Source organism: Jaculus jaculus, chromosome 8 (assembly GCF_020740685.1).
Source record: "Jaculus jaculus isolate mJacJac1 chromosome 8, mJacJac1.mat.Y.cur, whole genome shotgun sequence".
Lineage (NCBI taxonomy): Eukaryota > Metazoa > Chordata > Mammalia > Rodentia > Dipodidae > Jaculus > Jaculus jaculus.
This window is the reverse complement of record NC_059109.1, coordinates 123,002,892-123,023,917: the sequence shown is the minus strand read 5'-3', so window position 1 is coordinate 123,023,917 and position 21,026 is coordinate 123,002,892. Positions and strand designations below refer to the sequence as shown.

At 43.5% G+C, this 21,026-nt stretch overlaps 1 protein-coding gene across 5 annotated transcripts in view; it reads left to right on the top strand.

Annotated features, from left to right (window-relative positions):
• The window catches only part of Ptprt (protein tyrosine phosphatase receptor type T), a 1,232,244-nt gene that overhangs the window by 377,387 nt on the left and 833,831 nt on the right, over positions 1–21,026 (top strand). For all 5 annotated transcript variants that reach the window (XM_045155759.1, XM_045155757.1, XM_045155760.1 and 2 more), the window contains exon 2: positions 8,718–8,843. In XM_045155759.1, the coding sequence (XP_045011694.1) occupies positions 8,819–8,843 (25 nt within the window). In that variant the 5' untranslated portion in view covers positions 8,718–8,818. The remainder of the gene's footprint in view (positions 1–8,717; positions 8,844–21,026) is intronic.

The window sequence follows — 21,026 nt, the reverse complement described above, 5'->3', positions numbered from 1 at the left end:
CACACTGGCAGAAGGCTAACAAACCTTTAGTTCCTCTTCTGAACTTAATTCTGCTCAGGAATACCCAGGATCGTATCTGAGAAATGCAGAGGCAGACACATTTATATTTTTATTGAATTCTATTTCTCTATCATTTTCAAAAGAAGAGCTCATGTTTAAAAAAAATTCTGATTGGCACTATAAACCTTATTTATGCTTTAATGTCTCCTAAAGTATGTATCCTGCACTATTTTTACTTCCCTTACAGATGCTGATATGCTATACATTACCAAACCCAAATGGATTTTCAAAATCCAATTTCCTTGCTACAGTTTTCTATTTCTCTGTTGACTTTTTATGTTTGACTTGCATCGGAGCATCTGGGGCCTCTGCCACATTTTGACCCTAACCTGTCCAGTGAAATAGCTCTTCTGTTCAGGCGCAGAGTCCTTGGACAGCGGCCGCGCTTCCCTGTCCTCCCGTGGTTATGGGTCATGGCTTCTGGAGGCCAGCCTGAGCCTAGCTCCTGGGGTGGAAGTGGAGAGTTTGGAGATTTTGCTTCCTCCTAAAATGCTGGGGCTGGGGTTGACATCAGTTTCTTGGCACCATCTGCTCTTTATATCTGAATGGGGTTCAGCATCCAAATGAGCTTCTTTGGGATTTCTCTCCAACTATACACCGTCCCTAAGTTTTCTGCTGCCAGTACATGCAGAAATGCCTGGGACCTTTTTTTTTTTTTGGTCAAGTGTTATGCCCCCTTGGGACTTGTATTAACACAAGTAATTTTGGGGCTGGAGTGAGGGTTCAGCAGTTAAAGGCACTTGCTTCAAAGCCTGATGGCCCAGGTTTGATTTTCTAGTACCCATGTAAAGCCTATGCACAAAATGCATCTGGAGTTCATTTACAGTGGCAGGAGACTGTGCCATACCCATTTTTCTCTTTCTCAAGTAATTATTTAAAATTATATATATATTTTTTAAGAGAAAGAGAGAGAGAAAGTGGGGGAAGGGGAGAATGGGCATGCCAGGACCTTCAGCCTGTTGTGAATGAACTCCAGATGCCTGCACCCTCTTGTACGCATGTGCGACATTGCACGCTTGTGTCTGGCTGTGTGGAACCTGGGATTTGGACATGAGTTCTTAGGCTTTGCAGGCAAGTGCCTTATCTGCTAAGCCATCTCTCCAGCCCATTATATGTAATTTTTGAAAGATGAACAGCAGCTCCAAGGAGACTTGAGGTCGCTAGGCTGAGTGTCTGATGGCTCTGGGCTCAACAGAAGCTTGTCCTTCTTTTCTCCTTGGTGGCTTCTAGCAACTATGACATCACAGCTTGTCACCATCTTTGCATCTAAGGGTCCCTGAGAGTTCCCAGTTCCTTTTATTAAAAAATATTCATTTACTTGAGAGAAAGAGAAACAAATAGAGAGAGAATGAGCACTTCAGGGCCTCCAGCCACTGCAAATGAACTCCAGATACATGTGCCAACTTCTGCATCTGGCTTATGTGGGTCCTGGGAAATTGAATCTGTGTCCTTGGCTTTGCAGGAAAGTGCCTTAACTGATAAGCCATCTTCCCAAGCCCCCAGTTCCTTTTGATTCTCCAGAATACCTAGGTGCTACAATTGGAAGGTTCCATGTGATCTTGTTGTCTCTGAACATTAGAAAGTGAAGGCTCAGAAATGGGAAAGGTATGTGTGTTAGGAAGTTGACCCAAGCAGGCAATGTCAGCTACTATCAGGGTACACAATCTTGAGCTCTTGGCTACTGTGCTTCTTAATCTGTTGGCTGAGAGGAAGAAAATCTAGGGAAGATTGCTATAAAAGTACTTAAGTAGGGTGCTGGAGAGATGGCTTAGTGGTTAGGGTGCTTGCCTATAAAGCCTAAGGACCCAGGTTCAATTCCTTAGTACCCATCTAAGCCAGATGCACAAAGTGACACATGTGTCTGGAGTTTGTTTGCAGTGGCTAGAGGCCCTGATATGCCCATTCTCTCTCCCTCTCTCTTTCTCTCTCTGATAAATAAATACATAAATTAAAAAAAACAATACTTAGATGGGGCTGGAGCAATGGCTCAGCAATTAAAGGCATGTGCTTTCAAAGCTGATAGCCCAGGTTTGATTTTCCAATACCCATATAAAGCCAGATGCACAAAGTGGCACATGAGTCTGGTGCACAAGAACAGGAGGTCCTGGCACATCCATATTCTCTCTCTGCCCCCTTCTGCTTACAATTTAATAATAAATAAAATATTTTAAAAATATTCTAGTATATTTTCTCTCCTAAATAGTTTTCAAGTTATTTCTGAGTCAAACCAAATCAACAAAGAGTTGGTATCTAGATCACATAATATTGGGCCACTGTCAGCTACTTTTCCTGATGTGTGGTTTTGTTGATGCTATCAATTTATATTGAGATGGATTATGAGAAACAATCTTGTCAGCTTGGCTGTGTACTCCTTTGTTTCAGATATGGGTGGTGTTTCATTAAGGGACATAAGATCAATTGCTGGCATTCTGGTAGAGGTTTTTTTGTGATCTACACTCCTGGACTGGTTGCTATTTTCTTCAGCAGTTTCTATTTTTATTACATGAACATAGTGTCCAGTATCTGGCCAGCTTTACCATTTAACATAAGAGATCAGGAGCTCGGAGTCAAGCATATCACCTCCTTTTAGTGGAAGGAAATGTGGGAAATTACAGTGCAGCTTTGTGCTCTCTCCTTCCACCCTTCTTTTTTTTTGTTTACTGTCCTCAGTTTGATTTTCTTGCTACCACACTGTACCTCCTGCTTCTACTCGGACTGCACTATGACCATTTAGTATTCTATGAATGGACTCTGTATTCTAGGTTTTACATTAATCACGGTGGGGGGGGGGGTCTTAAATTTGGCCATAGTTTTTACTTTGTTGTGAGGCTAGGAGTTCTGTGGACAAGTAACACTGTGTCCTGCTGAGATTTAGATGTCTCTCTGTCTCTCTCTTTCTCTCTCTCTCTCTCTCTCTCTCTGTGTGTGTGTGTGTGTGTGTGTGAAAGAGAGAGAGAGAGAGAGAGAGAGAGAGAGAGAGAGAGAGAGAGACAGAGAGAGAGAGAGAGAGAGAGAGGGAGAGAGAGAGATCCTGCAGCTAGATCTCTTCAGTAGGAGAGACATGAGAGCACTTATAAGCAATGAAAAGTTCTGGCAGAAAGGGATTACCATTGCAACAGGCCCTGAATATCTCAAGGAAACAGTGGCTCAAGATAGAATGTAAGGCTGCTTTTGACTGCTATAAGTGAGCTCTTCTACCATGTGAAGACTTCCAGTGCAGGAGTCCTGTTAATCCTACTGTCAGAAGTCAGACTCTTAGAAGAGAAAAGCATTGGTTCACCTTCAGCAGAGTAATGTGACCACCAGAGCTAAGCAAAAGTAAACAGCAAGGTGGTCTAGGGAGTGGCTGTGAAGCAAGAGTGTCCCTGTAGTCCTCAGAAAGCCAAGATCTGCTAACAACCAGTTCAGGAGCCATCTACCTGTGATTGTGTGGAAGCAGAGAGATTAGGGGTGCCAACAGATCAAGCAGAGCAGGAGCAATTGTTAGCGTGACCTTCCATGGATCTATGACCTGGGATGCCTAGACATATAAGTATGAGGCCCAGGATGCCTGGAGGTGTACATGTGAGGCCTCCTACCTCTTTTCCTGAAGAAGGAAGATTAGTGAGTAAGTCTTTGAGTGTTAACACTGCTGCAAGGACCTTCAACACTTATGTGCGTGTCTTTCCATCTAATCTGCAAATGTTTTAAGGGTACAGATCACTATATCTGTCAACAACATGCCTATGTGCAAAGCCTACAATAAATAAAACTTTTGTTGATATTATTATTCTAGTGGAATAAGCAAGGGAATGAGTTCAAATAGTGAGACCCAAGCAACTTGGAAGCCCTATCTGCCTGGTTCCTACTCATTTCTCTAAAAGGGAAAGACTGACCTTGGCTTGGGGAATATACATACATATATATATTTCTGTGACCATGAAAAAGTCCACAGACTTAATCTAGGTTTCAACTCTTAGTTTCTATGTGGATTCAACAGTTTGTATCACATATTTTATATTTAATGTAAGGATAAAATGGACCTTTTATACTTTTGAGTATCAAATAAAAGCTTGGTATATATAGTACATGCAGTTGGTATCTAGTATAATGACTGACCAGATCAAAGACTCAAGAAAACATGCTTCTTACTTGCTTACTTTTGAATACCATCATATTGGAACATGGCATTCCTTATATAAATCAGGGTGTGCAAAACTCTCTTGTGGTAACAACTAAATTCTAAGATCTCAGTAGCTAAAGAAAAGCTTAAGCTTATATTTCACTCCTGAAAATGGGAATGCTTGTATTATAGGTCATGTAACCCTCTGGGCTACTTTCCTTCAGTAGTGTCTTGAGGATCAAGGATCTTCTTTAAATGCCACTATTCTCAATATCAGTATTGAAGGTCCTGGTAGCCTAGGAGGTAGGAGAGATTGCATGTAAGAGATTATTGCCATCTATCTATCTATCTATCTATCTATCTATCTATCTATCTATCTAATCACAATATATTACATTTATAGCTAGTTCAGCATGGTGGCAAGACTTTGTTACAGGTGATAGGACTTGGCATAAGATCTTCCCTAGATTCAAGGTGGTCTGGAAACACAGTGACCTATGTACATTAGAGGAAAGGAAAAAGCTGTGGAGGGTACAATGGAGAATGTCCCTCATAGCCTCAAGCATTTGTGATTAAGCTTTCTACTTAGTCCTCAGCTGGTGGAGCCTTTGGTAGGTGGATCTTTGCTGGAGGAGGTGTGTCACTGGAGATGGACCTTGGGGTTGACTTGTCCAGCCTTACTGGGTGTTGAAAACTGGCTTACTCAGACAACTTTCCTACTTTGAGTGAAGATAGGATGCCCCAGCTGCTTGCTCAGCCATGCTGAAACTTCCTCTCAAAACTGTAAGCCTTAAATAAGCCCTTTCCAATCATCAGCTGCTTCTGGTCAGAAGTTTCTTTCCAGCAATGAAAAATAACTTCTGTGGCATCATTTATGTGTATACACAGCAGCACTGCCGTGGGCACACGTTCTCCCACTTCCATTACTAGTCTGGAGGGGTCTCAGGTTAGGACCTTATTTAGATCTTTCAAGGAACACTAGGGATGCTTCAGGCTCTCCTTAGTGATTGATCTCAGCACATCAGTACCATTGTCAATGACATTAACCTGATTCATTAGTCTCCTGCAGGCTGGGCTCTAGTGAGACAATGGTGATGTAGGGGAAGGAGCAACCATGGTAACCACTTTGGTTGCTGTTTTATCTTGTTTTGTTTCAATGGAATGTTTTATGTTTTCATGTCTGTGGCATTCACTCTGGCCAGAAGGGATTTATAGACATGAGTTGCGGAGGAACATTTGAAATTCGGGAAGGAAGAAGCAACTTTCTGGTTAGTGATAATAGGCATGAGCTCCAGAGGGGTAGGGCAAGCTTCATGCTTAGATGATCAGGTTGACCAACATAAGCTCACTGCTTTAGAAGCAGCTAATGTACAACATCCACTAGCATTTACTAATTCACTTTTTCCTTTCATTCCCCACCAGCGTCATGGCTGTTGTACAGAGCTACCAGTCACTGATAGATACAGGTGGTCGAGGACCATTGCAGTGAAAGACAGGAACTGATTCCGTTTGTGGTTAGAAAGCTTCTCAGATCATTCCAACTTAGCAGTTCTCTCAACAACTTCTGCAGCATGCTTACATGAGCAGTGACTCATGAGCCTGCTAGTTTATGGTCAGTCTGTATCAGTAAGTTATAAGAGCGCACCTCTTCTGTAAGCCACTGTATAACCAGCGCCCAGCACTAGATGTACCTGTTCCATGGTAAGTACTCACAGGGTTGGGGAAATGACTCTGTGGATAAAGTATTCCCTTCACAAGGCTGAGAGCCATTCAAGAAGCCAGAAGCTGTGGCAGCCTTCTGTCATTCTAGTACACCTATGTTAAGAAGGGAGGTGGAGAAGGGAGTTTCCTGGAAGCTTACAATCAGAGTGGTGAACAATGAAAGATCCTGTCCCAAATGAGGTAGAAAGAGAGTGAAGACCAACCTAAAACTTGTCTTCTGACCACCACACATGTAGCATGGCACATACGTATGCACACTCACACGCATATGTTACTTACTTACGCACTAGTAATTTTAAATTGCAAATTTTTAGTAACAGCTCACTTAAATCATTGCTGAATTAGTGAATGACTAAGTGAAAGTAGATGATATTATATTTTTAAAAATATTTTTATTGATTTGCAAGCAGAGAGAGATTTTATATATATATATACATACATACATACATACATACATACATACATACATATATATATATATATATATATATATATATATATATATACATACATATATATATATATGGAGAGACAGAGAGAGAGAGAATGGGTGCATCAGGGCCTCCAGACATTACAAATGAACTCCTTAATCACTGAGTAATCCCTCCATCCAAACGCAGATCTATTAGTCTGTACCAGTTTATCAGGCATTTCTTATCCTCCTCTTCCCAGTGAAAATTTTCATATGTGTCCCTTAAAGATTTTTGGTTTTCATTGTGTCTCTTGGATCTCTTCCTTACTTGTCCTCTGTAGCTATGCAATCCACATGAATTTCTTTTTTAGCAAGCGCCCTTTAAACTCCTGCATCCCCTCCAAATGTGCCCAGCTCTTTGTTGTCCCTTGTGCATTGTTGTCCATCCCAAAACATATTGGAGTGCTGACGTAGCCTGTTCAGGCTGCTGTAACAAAACACTTTAAGCTGGGTAACTTACACACCACAGAAATGTATTACTGCTCATAGTTCTCAGAAGTCCAAGACAAAGGTGGACTCAGTACCTGGAGAGGGTCTGTTCATCATAAATGCACAAGTATGTGTCCTCCATCGTAAAAGGGCTGGTGCATTCTCGAGAGCCTGTTTTTCATGAGTAGGAATTCTATAGATAAAGGAAGAACCCTCCTAATCATACTTTCAGAATTCCCACCTCATAATTCCATTGCATTAGGAATTAGGTTTTTAGAAAATAGTTTTGTTTTTTTATTTGTAAGCAGAGAGTGATAGAAGAGAGACAGACAGAATAGGAGCACCAGGGGCTTGAGCCACTGCAAATGGACTCCAGATGTATGTGCCACTTTGTGCATCTGGCTTTATGTGGGTACTAGAGAATTGAATTCAGGTCATTAGGCTTTACAGACAAGTGCCTTAAACACCGAGCAATCTCTCCACCACCAGGAATTATTTTTTTTTAATTTTTAATTTTTGTTTATTTTTTATTTGAGAGTGACAGAGAAAGAGAGAGAGAAGGAGAGAGAGAGAGAGAGAGAATGGGTCTTATCAGGGCCTCCAGCCGCTGCTGCAAGCGAACTCCGGATGCATGCACCACATTGTGCATCTGGCTCTATGTGGGTACTGAGGATTTGAGCCTTGAAATGGTGTCCTTAGACTTCATAGGCATGTGCTTAACCACTAAGCAATCTCTCCAGCCTAGGAATTAGGTTTTAACATGAGTTTGGTGAGGCATAGACATGTAGCCCAGAGCAGACATGGTTCTATGTGTGATGGAGAAGGCATGTTGTTTAAAGGAGGCAGATGATGTCTGTGAGCATCAGGCAGAGGAGACAGGGGTAGAGAAAAAGGCTGTGAATCCTGTCTGAGAGACTAGCCTTACTTACATGTGTATATCTTTATTTTGTTATCTTGGCGGAACTCCTTCCCTGTCACCCTTCCTCCCGCTCTCCACCCATGAAGATACTCTGATCCTTTGGGTCCCTGTTAAGTCTGCTGTTCCTCCTTCCCCCTCTCCCTTCGGCATACAGTGGGCTCCTGTTTCTCTGGACACACCAGCATCCCCTAGTTGGAGCCTCTATTCTAATCCTACATCCCTACCAATGTCATCTTGAGGAAACTTATAGCCCAAAGCCTATGCTCAGCGTGTCCTTGTCAAAATCAACTTAGTGTTTCATGGTGGATGGCTTTAAGGCGGAATGTGGAAACACTGTTAACATTGACTTTCCTATCTTTCATGTGTCTGATTTTTGCCTGCCTCTTGTATCTTCCATGAAACATGAGTTTTCAGTCTGCTTTTACACAGGAGGGGAGGGCATCCAGAGTATACTCTGGGCTTACTTTCCATAGTGAATTCATCTAGTGATATTTCTGCAAGGTGCTCACTCCCTTTCATAGGACAGGTGGGGCATCTAAGACAAGCAGAGGTGTCAAGTACGGGGTCTGAGCTTCGCGAGGTTGAGATGCAGGTTTGGTTTTGCAGGACTCTGAAGCGAGTTTTCTTTCTTCTGCCCTCCAGCATCTTTTCCTGTTGTAGAAAGCAATTACAGAGTCATGCCCCGGCATTCATTTCTCCTACTTAGAAATGAGATGTTGCTGTTTACTTTCTCAGGAAAGAAAATTGAAATCAATGTAACTAGCCTTATTAACTTTTTAAAATAGGGGGGCTTGCAGATGCCAGCACCTTTCCTAAGAACACCACAGCAAATGTAAAAATCCAATTTGATAGTCATTGTTTTGTTTTTTTTTGTTTTTTGGGTTTTTTTTTTTTTGCAAGTCTTTTCTAGAGTTTAAAATTTAAAGCTACAAAGTCAGAGCTGATGGGCAGGGGGTAAGGAACCAAGCTTTGGGCACAGGGGATGTACTTACCCGTTTCCCTTCTATCTGCAGGTGGCTGTTCCTTCGATGAGCACTACAGTAACTGCGGGTATAGTGTGGCTCTGGGGACCAATGGATTCACCTGGGAACAGATTAACACATGGGAGAAGCCAATGCTGGACCCAGCTGTACCCACAGGTATGTGAACCATCATGTTTGGGGCTGAGGTACAGAGGGCTGGCTTTTGCAATGACTGACAGGGGAGGAGCCATCTTACAGATTGAATTGTCTGAGAGGGGAATAGGTAACTGCATAGGTAGTGAGCTTCCCATCCCTAGAGGTGCTCAACCCAGACTTACTGAATTCCTTAACATGGAGTGAGAGTCACAGGAATTGGGATCCAGGGAACCTGTAGGATTTCTTTTCACTAAGATTTTAAGCTCTGTCCACACACAGGGTATGACTGGGTTTTGCTTAGGAGTCTGATGGTAGTGGGATTTTAATGGAAGGATTTGAAGACACTCCTGTTCTCCAGGCCACCTAAATATCACCTATGCATGAGATTTCCACTGTCATATTGTTGCTGGTGTAGTGACTGTCCTGAACTCCTAACCCACAAGCTTATTTTAACCAATGGAAATTCTTGATGGAGGCCTGTATAGGGCAGGCCTCTCATCTGTGTGCCTACCATGTTTCAGGGGAAGTACCAGGTGGAGGCATACCCATAACTCTGGAATAACATCTCCAGAGCCAGGTTTACCTGTGTGAGGTGAATCTGGAAGCTTACCTGGTGATGAAAGCCAGAAAGGCCTGAAGCGCTGTGAAAGTTATGATCACTCCTTGGGGCAGTGAGGAAAGCAGGGAGATGTGAGAGAAGGAGGGCTTCCTGGACGCAGCTCATGCACTCTCCTGCTCTTCTGCCGTCCCCTCCTGAGCTCTTCTTTGTCAGCTAACTCTGCCCATAAGCTTGTGCTGCCGCATTCTTTCCACAGATCACCTCGCCACCCTCGTAGCTTCAGATACTATCCACACAGCACTGGGAACACCAACACCCATATCTCATCTCCACATTTGGGCATACACAGGTCACTTGCCCACTGCTATATCCTGATGGCCACTTCTGGGGAAGGGGTCTTCTGGATGCCATGAACTGGAGACAGAGAACATGCTCATAGGTTGTTCCGTGGGAGGAAGTGGCCTCACTGACTTTGAGCTTGGCTCTAAAACAGGAGATCCGGGGATGGCTCCTGTTGAAAGACGTGAGTCGTATGTACTTCTCCCTAGTGTTGATAAAAGCATAATGAATTTGTACTGTGGCACGAAATGGAGTATTTCAGTTCTGTTAGGATCAGAACCTATTGTGTCTGAGCAAAGTCATCAACTGCCACACATTCCCATTAAGAGGACATGGGACAACCTCTATTGTTGCCTCACCGTGATTTCTAAAAATATTTTATTTTTATTTATTTATTTGATAGAGAGAGAATAAGCAGTTAGAGAGAGAGAGAATGTGTGCACCAAGGCCTCCAGCCACTGCTAACAAACTCCAGATGTGTTCACCTCCTTGTGCATCTGGCTTGTGTGGGTCTTGGGGAATTGAACCTGGGTCCTTTGACTTTGTAGGCAAGTGCCTTAACCACTAAGCCATCTCTCCAGCCCCTCCACTGTGATTTTGATTTTCCAAAAGCATCTTATTTATTCATCCTATTAGGACCCCATGCTTTAAACATATACTGTGTTGTGCTCTTTTGGTCATTGCCAAGATTATATAAATAAATCTGGCTCTTAGAGTTCATGCACGTGTTTATGCCTATGGACATGTTATATGTGTATGCATGTATGCATATGGGCATGTGTATATATGGACCTGTGCATGAATGACCACACACGTGTGTATGGATGTGTGCATAATGCACATGTAAACATGTACATGCATGCTTTTTCTGCTCATATGCAATCCATATAAAACCCTATGTCGTATGGACACTGTAAATCCAACATCTCCAAAACTGAGCCTACCGGTGTCCCCTCCCCTTCTCCACTGCCCTGACCTCCCCTCTCTTCCCCTCCCCTCCCCTTCCCTGCTCTCCCATCCCCTTCTCTCTCCTACCCTTCCCTTTCCACCTTCCTGTCCCTTCCTGGTTCAGGAACTCACACGGAGCAGCTTCTATCCATGGCGCCCCTCTCTCCACTCTGCCCTGCTCTAAGGGCTCTGCCTGCCTCCATCTGGAATGGCTCTTTGTAGTGTTCCTCACCACCTATCACACAGTTCCTTCCTGACCCGGCCAGGCTGCTGTCACTTGTCCCCAGAAGTGAAGTCCCATATGACTAGAGACCACAGCAGCCGTGTTCACAGCTTTGTCTTGAGCGTGTCCCACGTTGCTGGGTGCACGTGCATTGATGGAGCCACCGTGACAAATGTTTCACACTGAGGAAGTGCATGATATGTTCTTTAAGGCCTTTGGGCCCTCTGCAACCTGAGAGTATGCCCCCTTTCTCATTTCCCCTCCCAGTTTTCAGATCGGTACACCAAGGTTCAAGGTATCTGAGTGAGACTGCTGCCTCTCTCCCCCTCATACCACTTTCTGTCTGGAAAGACATGATTCTTGCTTCTAATCTTAATTTTCTCAGCCCCTCATTATAACAACAGTGTCATTTCATAAATATTGCATTGCGTTAATACAATCTTCTGAGATTTTCTAAATAGAGGCATTTGATAATAATCACTGAAATTATTCTGTCATGATGCGCCTGTGGGTTTCAGCGGCTCTGCATGCTACTGAGGCAAAGAGGCATGAAAGCGAATTTGGATTAGGCGAAATTGTTTGTGTTTCTCATGAGCAAAGGCTGAAACCTTACTTCTCCTTCTGTAGACCCAGCAGTTTCCATCTTTTCTGAAATCTGGCTCACGTGTAGTTATTCACTTCTTCTGTAGCTTTTCATCGATCCCCTTTGTATGACAAGTTCTGTGGTGTACTTGGTCTGGGTGAAACAGACCATGTCATTTTGATATTTAATCCCTTTAGCAGTTTTCCACTCAGGTAAGCTGGGACTCACACTGTAAGACCTGTCAGGTTCTGAACTGTCTTGTGTCTTTTTCAAGCCCCTTTTCTCACACCTCAGGATGCTCCAGCTACCCTGGCTGGTTTTGGTTCTTTGGGTATTCTGTATTCTGTCCTGGTACCGGGTCTTTGTACATGCTATTCCATCCCACTCACAGGAACGTTCTCCTCTGCTCATTACTCAGTCACCTTCTTCAGTTATCAGCTAACTTCCCACAGAGATCTTTCCTCCTCTGCAGATGGACAGTCTCTATTATTGTAACTTATAACATCCCATTCTTTGCTTTCAAAGTCCTACTGTTTGCTGGGACAAAACGCCTGAGAGAAACAAGAGGAAAAATGTACTTTGGCTCATGGTTTCGGCTGGTTCAGTGCTGGGTCAAGTAGATCCGTTGTTTGGCCTGAGGCCTGGCAGCACATCATGGCAGTGAGAATACAAGATGGAGGAAGTTGATTTCCTTATTGCAGCCAGGAAACAGAAAGACAGAGAGAGAAGGAAGCCAGGGAAAGACATATCCTTTAAAGTCATATCCCCTGGGATGAGCAGCCCCCAGTTGAGTCCACTTCCCTCAGTTCCCTTATTTCCCAATAGTCCTTTCAGTTATAAATCCATCAACAGATGGATCTGTGTATTAGGTCTAAGCCCTCATGACCAATCACTTCTCCAATGTGCCACCACTGAACATTGCAAGACATGAGTCTTCTGGGGCATTTCATATCCAAACCCTAACAGATACTTTCAGATAAGCTTATCCCAGTCTTATACCAGAGCTGGGTGTCCTTGATGCCCCGCTGCTTTTGTCTCAGTTTCTTCACTGTGAGCTTGGGGGACCAGGTGAGAACTCAGTGTGATGTCTGTGTGACTGCGTGCTATCTGTACAGGGCAGGACTCAGGCTCAATTTTTTGCCCTAGTTTCTGTCTTGGTTCTGATAGTGTCCGGTATTGAAAGAATAAGCCTACCTTAGGGCTTTGCCCCTCTCTGAAGCTCATTGGTACCCAATGCTGCTTTTCAAAGGAGGGTCCCCTCACTGGTGGTCAAGCATGGGCCCCAAGTACCACCTAGGCTTCTTAATTCCCAGCATGCACTGCTGCCTGGAGGGTTTGAGTTCTCTCAGCAGCTCAAATGCAGTGCTATGCTCTGTGTCGCTGCAGCTCCATTCCTTACCCCTCTGCATGAAAAAGCCTGCAGATGTTGTTTGCCTGTCTCATGTCTATGGGTTTGTCACAGAGGAATGGAGTAGAGGGTACTGCACCCATAAACTCTCTCTCTCTCTCCTGGGCTCTGTTTTGTCTGTGGAGATAACTGTAGCTACTGCACGTCCCTAGCCCAAACTTCTCCATTTTTAATGTGGGCATGGTTTCCATACAGCAATCCTGAGGTGAAGCCTTGAGCCTTGCAGTGACATAAAAATGGGAGTGCCACAGGTATCATTTTAAGAGTTGCTGGGGGCCCTGGGAGTTTCCTCGTTAGGCCTGTAGGGCACTGTTTTAAGATGTCAGGAATGAAGTGGGGCTTATGGTCAGGCCATCCAGCTGGGTGTGCAAGAAATGCTTTGCCTATTTCTTTTCTTTTCATCTGTTTGACTCTAATCCTGAGCCTATAAAGGAGTTAAGATCATAAATTTTAGTAGCTATCGGGCACTCCCTTGCCTAGGGATCTATGGAGATGGCAGGGGCTTAGGCCTACCCCTGTGAATTACTCCAAGAAACCCTGTGCCACAGCCACCCAGCCCTTCATGAATCTGCTACTTCTTTTCAAAGCTGGGAGCCCTTGTTCAGGCCCAGCCGGCCCAGGCGCTGCTGTAGAACAGTGTGGCCCATGCCTTTCCAGGGTCAGGAACTTCTTTCCTCTCCTTCTCAGCTCTCAAAAGCACCGGCCAGTTAGTCTAACCCTTGTGTAGCCTGCAGCATTGGCTCTACAGTGAGTTTAGACCTTGAACAACAAAAGAGGAAAGAAGGAAGCCTTGATTTAATACAGCTTCCTTTTCCTGCCATGCATATGTTCAGAGAGTAGGGCCATCTTGGAAGACATGGAAAGGACACACACACACACACACACACACACACACACGCAGGGATATAGTGACGGGGCCATTTCTACTCATCAGAAATGGGAGTAGGCTTTGGGCATTCTTTTGTGCCCCTGGTCTCTGAGGCTATATGTTCCTGCCATTCTCTAACTGCTAATGCTTATAGAATACTGACATCTGCCATGGATTGACTTGTGTCACCTCAAAAAGGCGGATTGAAGTCCTGACCCCTGTACTTGTGAATGTGAACTTATTTGGAAATGGGTCCCTTATTTACATATTCTAAGGAGAGGGCATGCCAATTATACTGAGTCTTAATCCAGGTTATAACTGGTGAGGACAGAGATACAAAAAGACCCAGGAAAGACGGCACACGAGACGGAAGGTGGGGACTGAACTAGTGCATCTACAAGCCAAGAAAGGCCAAGGATGGCCAACAGGTAGTGGACTGGGTCAGTCAGGCAAGGATTCTTTCTGGAGCCTGTGGTGGGGACATGGCCCAGCCCTACATCTTGCATTTGGTGTTCTGGCCTCTGGTTCTTTTGTTTTAAGTTACCAGCTTATGGAAATTAGTTACAAAATTTTGAGCAAACTAAAACCCAGTCAATTCCTCATCAGTATCGTGACCCTGCCTCCTGTCCATGGTACCTATTCCACACTAGGACTACTAGAAACCTTACACTCCTTTCAGGAAACTGCCATTTACTGTGTGCGCATAAGAGTTGGATGAGGTGTTTTCACTTTACAACATTTGATCGAATGAGCCACCATTCTGTGAGTTCAGAGATACTGTTGCCTTTTTAATTGAGAGAACAACTGGTGGAGAGGGGGCAGGCTTGAACTTTTGCCTGGTGAAATGGATACTATGTGCATGGTGCTATCATCAACTAAGGATCCTCTAAAACAACTTCTATTTGCTGTATGATTTATGATAGTGGAAAGAGTTCATATTCATGCGGGAGAACAGTCACAGTAGAGGTAGCTGCAGAAAGCTGACTGAAAGTCGTGTACTCATACAAACCCACATAAATACACATTTCTTTATAATGATTTTTTTTCTTTAGCATTTCCCCATGTCATAAAATATCCCTCAAAAGCATATTTTCTAAAAACTTCAGGGTTTTCCATTCCAGTGACTCTTCTATGATTTATTTAACCACCCCCTCTTATTGTATATCGAAGTTCCTCGTAGTTACTTTTAAATCGCATTAGACAGTGTTCGTGGATAAGCACGTGGGGGCTCATCCCCAGTAGCAATGATCAAGCTTAATCTCTTAGCCATGTATTTCCGTATTCCCTGGTGCATCAGAAATGAGAATGGTTGTGTGTTATTTTTGAGATCTTGAGGGTGAATGCCATTTACACATCTCCACACACTGGGGAAAATGCTTTTTCTGAGTTCTCGAGCAGGAAACACAAGGCAGGAAACCGGCGGTGGTCCTTTGAGTGTTATGCTGCCGCTCTTGGCTTAGATGATGGAGGGAGACCTTCTAATGGAAGGTCTTCAGGAGGAATTACGTTTGAGCTGGCCAATCCAGATGGGCCTCAGCTATTCAAAGCATCATGGGGTTGCCACTGCTAACTGGGTGATTGTTCATGGTCTGTCTACTAAGCCAGCTTTTGTTAGTGTGTGAGGAAGGTGAACATTGTACTTCAGTCTGTAATCCAGTGCAGGGGCTTATTACATAGTTGTTGGTGTGAGCTGTGATTATTAGTAATTGACCTTTCTTATGATGTTAACACTAGCGCACATCACTGACCTCAGCCTCCTCTTCTGCTTTTTCTACTCTTTTCTCACTTTGTTTTGCTTTGGGAGTGTAGCCTCCAACCCTACTGGCTGATTTTTAGGATCTTCCATTATAATGAATCTTGGTGGACTCTAGAGCTCCCTGGAAGAGGAAAGTGTCAGACATTAACCTGCTATAGACAGTCTGGAAGTGGCTGGTCAGGTGACCTGGATGCAGTGAGCTGTACCTACAAAATATAATTTGATATTTTAATGTAAATGAGACATTTTAGTTAAAATATGTTACATTCTCTAGGCTCTTCATCTAGGAATGTCACAGCAGTGGTCCACAGCTTGTGGATTGCATCACAGGGCAAGGTTGATGTCTGGCCACAGTGTAGTGTTGGAACTAAAAGACGCTGATGGGTTTCTGTTTGTTTTATTTGCTGCTTGTTTTATAAACCTGGTCCCTTAGGCTCCTCTTCACAGTATGATTCCTGGATTCCTCTAGGGCATTACTAATCTTGAAAAAGATAGTCATAGTAGACTTTTCTCATTAGCCACAACCCCTGTCCCCCACCAAGATGGCACCACCATGCCTGTTGTGCTTGCTGAGCCCTTGCATTAGAGCACTCTGGGTGGTCTTCTTCTCTGACCAGATTCCCACCCAGAGGCCACCTCTTCCTAGAGGCCTTCCTAGGCTCTCTGTACTTTCATTTCTCCTTGGTGCTTCGGATACTGTCTCACTGCATGCTGTCTCTGATTTCTGCCTAGGCTGTGACCCGTCTCAGGGCACGTACACAATCCTGGTGCCCTGCATGGAGCACCTATGGAGGTACGCATATGGACTCCATGGGTGCTGTGTTTTTAGTGGTGAGATGTAGTTGTGAGTGTGCACCCTTTGCTTAACGAAGTGTGGCTGGGAGTCTCTACTTGTCCGGGTGCCAGTGGTTTGGGACTTCTTTACTCTTGAGTCAGTCCCATGGTCCCAGGGACAAATAAAAGACACAGCAACTAGTCTGTCCTTCATGCCAGGAACTTTCAGGCACTCACAAGGGTGCAGAGTGGAATAAAGGAAGGGATTGCATGGGAAACGTGGCATATCCCAAACTGGCCTCCTGTTCCTTTCACAGTATTAATAACAGTGAAATGATCTTGACATATGGTCTTAAATGTCCTTAATCACTTCTGATATTATTATTGACTGGTTTAAAGCTACATATTCTTAAATTACCATTTAGCCTTTGTTGTTTATTCTTCACTCTATTGATGAAGCTATGTTAATTCTCTTAAAATGCTGAATTTGTACATTTATGTTAACTTTCTCCACCCCCTCCCAGTTCACCCAAATACCACGATTAACTACTTGGTGTGTATTGAAAGAGGGATGGGGAAAGGAGAGGGAGGGAGAAGGAAGAGGAGGAGAAAACAGGTGGAGGGGAGAAGGCGTGGGTAGAAGGCAAAGAGGGAGAGAAACAACGAGAGAGTATACATTTATGGTAATAGTACCAGCCATAGAGAAGTGGTATTCATGTAGTTATCACTTTGTGGCAGGTGCTCTTCTAAGCACGTTAAATATATTAACTTGTTCAATCTTTACAACAGTTCTCTGATGTAGATACTATCATCTGTACTTTACCAAAGATGAAAGTCAGGCTCAGAAAGCTTAAATAACTGGCCCAGAATTGTCTTTGATATGTGGTTAAGCCAGGATTGACTCTCAGGAAGTCTGGGCGCTGCCTGCTCTTCCTGAGCATGCACCACCACCGTGAGGAGGGTGGGGTTCCCTCACAGTCCTCCCACACCGCCATATTCAGATCTAGATTTTTTTTTTTCACCTTCCAAGATGGCCTGGTAGTCTACTGAGTGAGCTTGCCATGACTTATTTATAACACTGAAGACGTGGCAATAGGGGGAGAAACAAGACAATCCAAATGCTTTCCATATTACAAGATAAAAGGCAAGGTCTTTACCTCCAAACAGCATTCAGGAAAAACAAAATGCTTGCAAAGCATCACACATTATGAGATGGTCTCTCGTGTACCTGGGAGTACAAAATTAATTTGGGTAAACTGCATTAGCCTGTGATGACCCCAATCAATGCTAGTTTAGGAAGTTTACAGGGATCACAAAATTGTTAGAAAAAATGGTCAGAAAATTGAACAGGTTTAGTAATTATTCTGGAGGATATGACTTAGTAATAATGAGTGCTAGTGGCTGTTATAAACAAGTATCTTTGGAAAGCTAAACTAGGTCCTTGTGTCTAGTGTATGCATTTGTTAGCTGAATAGAAAACACATCTGTTTTACTAATGCATATGGGTGCTTGTCTTGACATTCAGTTTTCTGTGGTGTTATATCTGGATTCTAAGTATGTTGTAGGCCAAGTGGTATATTGTTTACAACCTTAAACACTCTCCCCCCAAAAAGGCCAGGTACCAAAAGCCTGCTCTTTATCAGGGTGCTACTGGAAAGTGATGGAACTTTTCAGAGGCGGAGACTAGTGGGGAGTCTTAAAGCATGGGGCATGCCCTCGAAAGTGGGTAGTGGGAACTCAGTCATCACTCTCATCTTCTTCCTCTTTTTCCTTCTCCTCTTCTTATCTTCCTTCTCCCTCTCCACCTCCTCTTTTCTCTTCCTCTTCCTCTTCTCTGTCTTCCTTCCTGGGACACGAGGGTTTGCTCTAACATGAGCTCCCTGTTAGATGTGTTATCACATGATAGGTCCAGAAGCAATGAGAGCAATTGATCACAGACTGAATTGAGGACCAAATTATCATTATTCTTTATAAGCTGTTTCATGGCAAGTGTTTATTAGCAGCAGCATGTTGGCTGACACAGTACAATTAGGATTAAAAGTAAAAGAGACTGCTGTCATTCAGATATTCCCAAAGGCAGACAGTGGTGACCACGGTGCCCATGAGGAGTCGGAATGGAGTTTTATAAGAGGTGTGGGGAGGTGGCTCAGTGCATAAAGCCCATGGCATGAATGCATGAGTACTTGCGTTTGGGTTCCCAGAACCCGCATAAAACTCCAGATGTTATAGTGGGTGCATGCAATCCCCACGGGCCTACAAGTGAGGTGGAAGGCAGAGATGAGAGTTTCCCTTAAGTTCCTGAACCAGCCAGGCTAGCACATGCAGTGGTGAACAAGCCACTGCCTCTACCAAGGTTGTCTTCAGAGCTTCACACATGTGCCATAGCATAGGCACTTGCCTCCCCCCCAACAATTTATGAATATTTTAGAAGAGACAGTAGAGCATCCTTCCCCTAAATATCCATATAATTTATTGAACATTATTCTCTAAGGCATTTATAAATGTTTAACTCATTTACCATTTCAATACTATGAACTACATGTTATTTTACCCGTGTTTTACAAATGAGGAAACTGAGGCACAGAATATTAAATAACTCCTTGAAAAGTTTGTAGTAAATGGAGGGGGTGAGGCTGGAGTTTGGACATTCTGCCTCCAGACATCTTGGAGGAACATCTATTTTCAATTACTATGTGATGTTAGGCTATGGGTACTTACTGCTTTGGTGTGGTAGAACGGTGTCTCCTTATATAACCCAGACTGCCTTTAACTCATCATCCTTTGTGCCTTGGCCTTCTGAGTGCAGGCATTACAGGTACGCACCATGATGACTGGACTCGAAGCGTGATTTTAATAATCATAATCAAATCAAAGATATATGTGACTAATTTATCCACACATCTACGGCTTTATACAATAAAATAGTCTGCCACTGCAAACAAACTCCAGATGCATGTGCCGTCCAGGGCATCTGGCTTTACATGGGTACTGGGGAATTGAACCCAGGACATCAGGCTTTGCAAGCAAACACATTTAATCGCTGAGCCATCTCTCCAGCTCTGAAATCAGTTTTTGTGAATTTTCTCACTGGGAAAATGGAAGAAAGATGGATTAGTTACTGTCATTGCTGTGACCAAATACCTGACCAGAAATAACTTAAAGAAGAAACGGGCTTATTTTGGCTTACAGTTCCAGGAGGATACACCCATATGGTGAAGAAGGCATGACAGAGAATGGACAGGAAGTAGAGTCAAGGTAGAAACTTCAAGATCTCCAGAGACCCTCTTCCTCCAGAAAGGGTCCACCTCCTAAAAGCTCCATGGACAGCACCACCAGTTGTAGACCAAATGTCCAATCTTACAGGCCTGTGCCCTCACATTTCACACATTTCATTTTCAAACAACAACACATGGTCAACTTTAATCACCACTGTTGACCTCTGTGCGTCTGTGAATTTGTCTCCGTCTGTCCCAAGTCAAAGTGTAGACATGATGAGCCTGAGCTCATGTTTTGGAGAAATTCTGCTCACTACACGCATCAAGGAAGCAATCATGACTTAGAGACTCATTTAACAGGACAACAAAGATGATTTACTTGCAGGATTCTCAGTCTCCCGCTGCTTGAACCTCAGTGGCTCCTGGGACACCTTGAAGGTAGCAGTTACCGAGTGTCCTGTCAGTCATGACTTCTGCTGTGTGCTGGCAATGATTCCACAGACCATTCACTTGACAGGGCTGCGGTGTCAGGGCCAGGGCTCCTCAAGTCAGAACTTCCTTTTTGAATGCATGCATTGTCCTTTCTACTGAGGAGACAGCTTTTCTTATGTTTTGAATACTATAGTAATGTGGATTATAATTATATATTCTGAAAGGTTTGGGAAAAATCATTTAATACAAATAGAAAAGTTTCTTCCAATTTAGTGGGAAAATAGCTTAGGCATCTCTGTAAAACAGAGAAACCTGGGAACAAATAATAGACATTGTCATCTCATTTGAGGATAAGTTATACCTGCAGTGTATAATGTGGCGAAGCCACCTGGGACTACTGAGCCCTTGAAATGTGGTCAGTCTTACATGTCTAAAATATACCAGATTCAAGACTTCTTAAGAAAAACAGGGGATGATGTAAAACATCTTATTAATAGTTTTAATACTGATCACATATTTTAAAGTGATTTTATATATGCAGAGTTAGGTAAAATAGATTATTAAATACTATACCCATGTAGTTTTGCATTTCTGTCTGTATGCGTGAGTGTATTTGAGAGGCAAAGAAATAGGCAAAGAAAGAGAGAGAATGGGCACACCAGGACCTATTGCTACTGTGAACGTACTCCAGATGCATGTGCCTCTTTGTGTATCTGGCTTTATATGGGTACTGGGGAATTGAACTCAGGCTGTTAGGTTTTACAAGAAAGTTTCTTTAGCCACAGAGCTATCTCTGCAGCACCCTTTTAAGATGCGGCTTATAGACATTTTAAAATTCCATACGTGCTTCATATTATATTTCTCTTGATGGGCACTATCCTGAATTGTCATTATTGTGCCAACTGTATTCCGATATGTAGGGATGTATCTCTTAGGTGATAGTAACAACTGTCATTTGTTGGGTACCCAGTATGTGCCAGGTTCTTTCATTTTTTTCATTTTCTTTGTATTTGTGTATGTGTTTGTGATTGTAGGTGTGCATGCACCACAGCCTGTGTAGATGTTGGAGGACAATCTCTGGTATCAGTCCTTGCTGCGT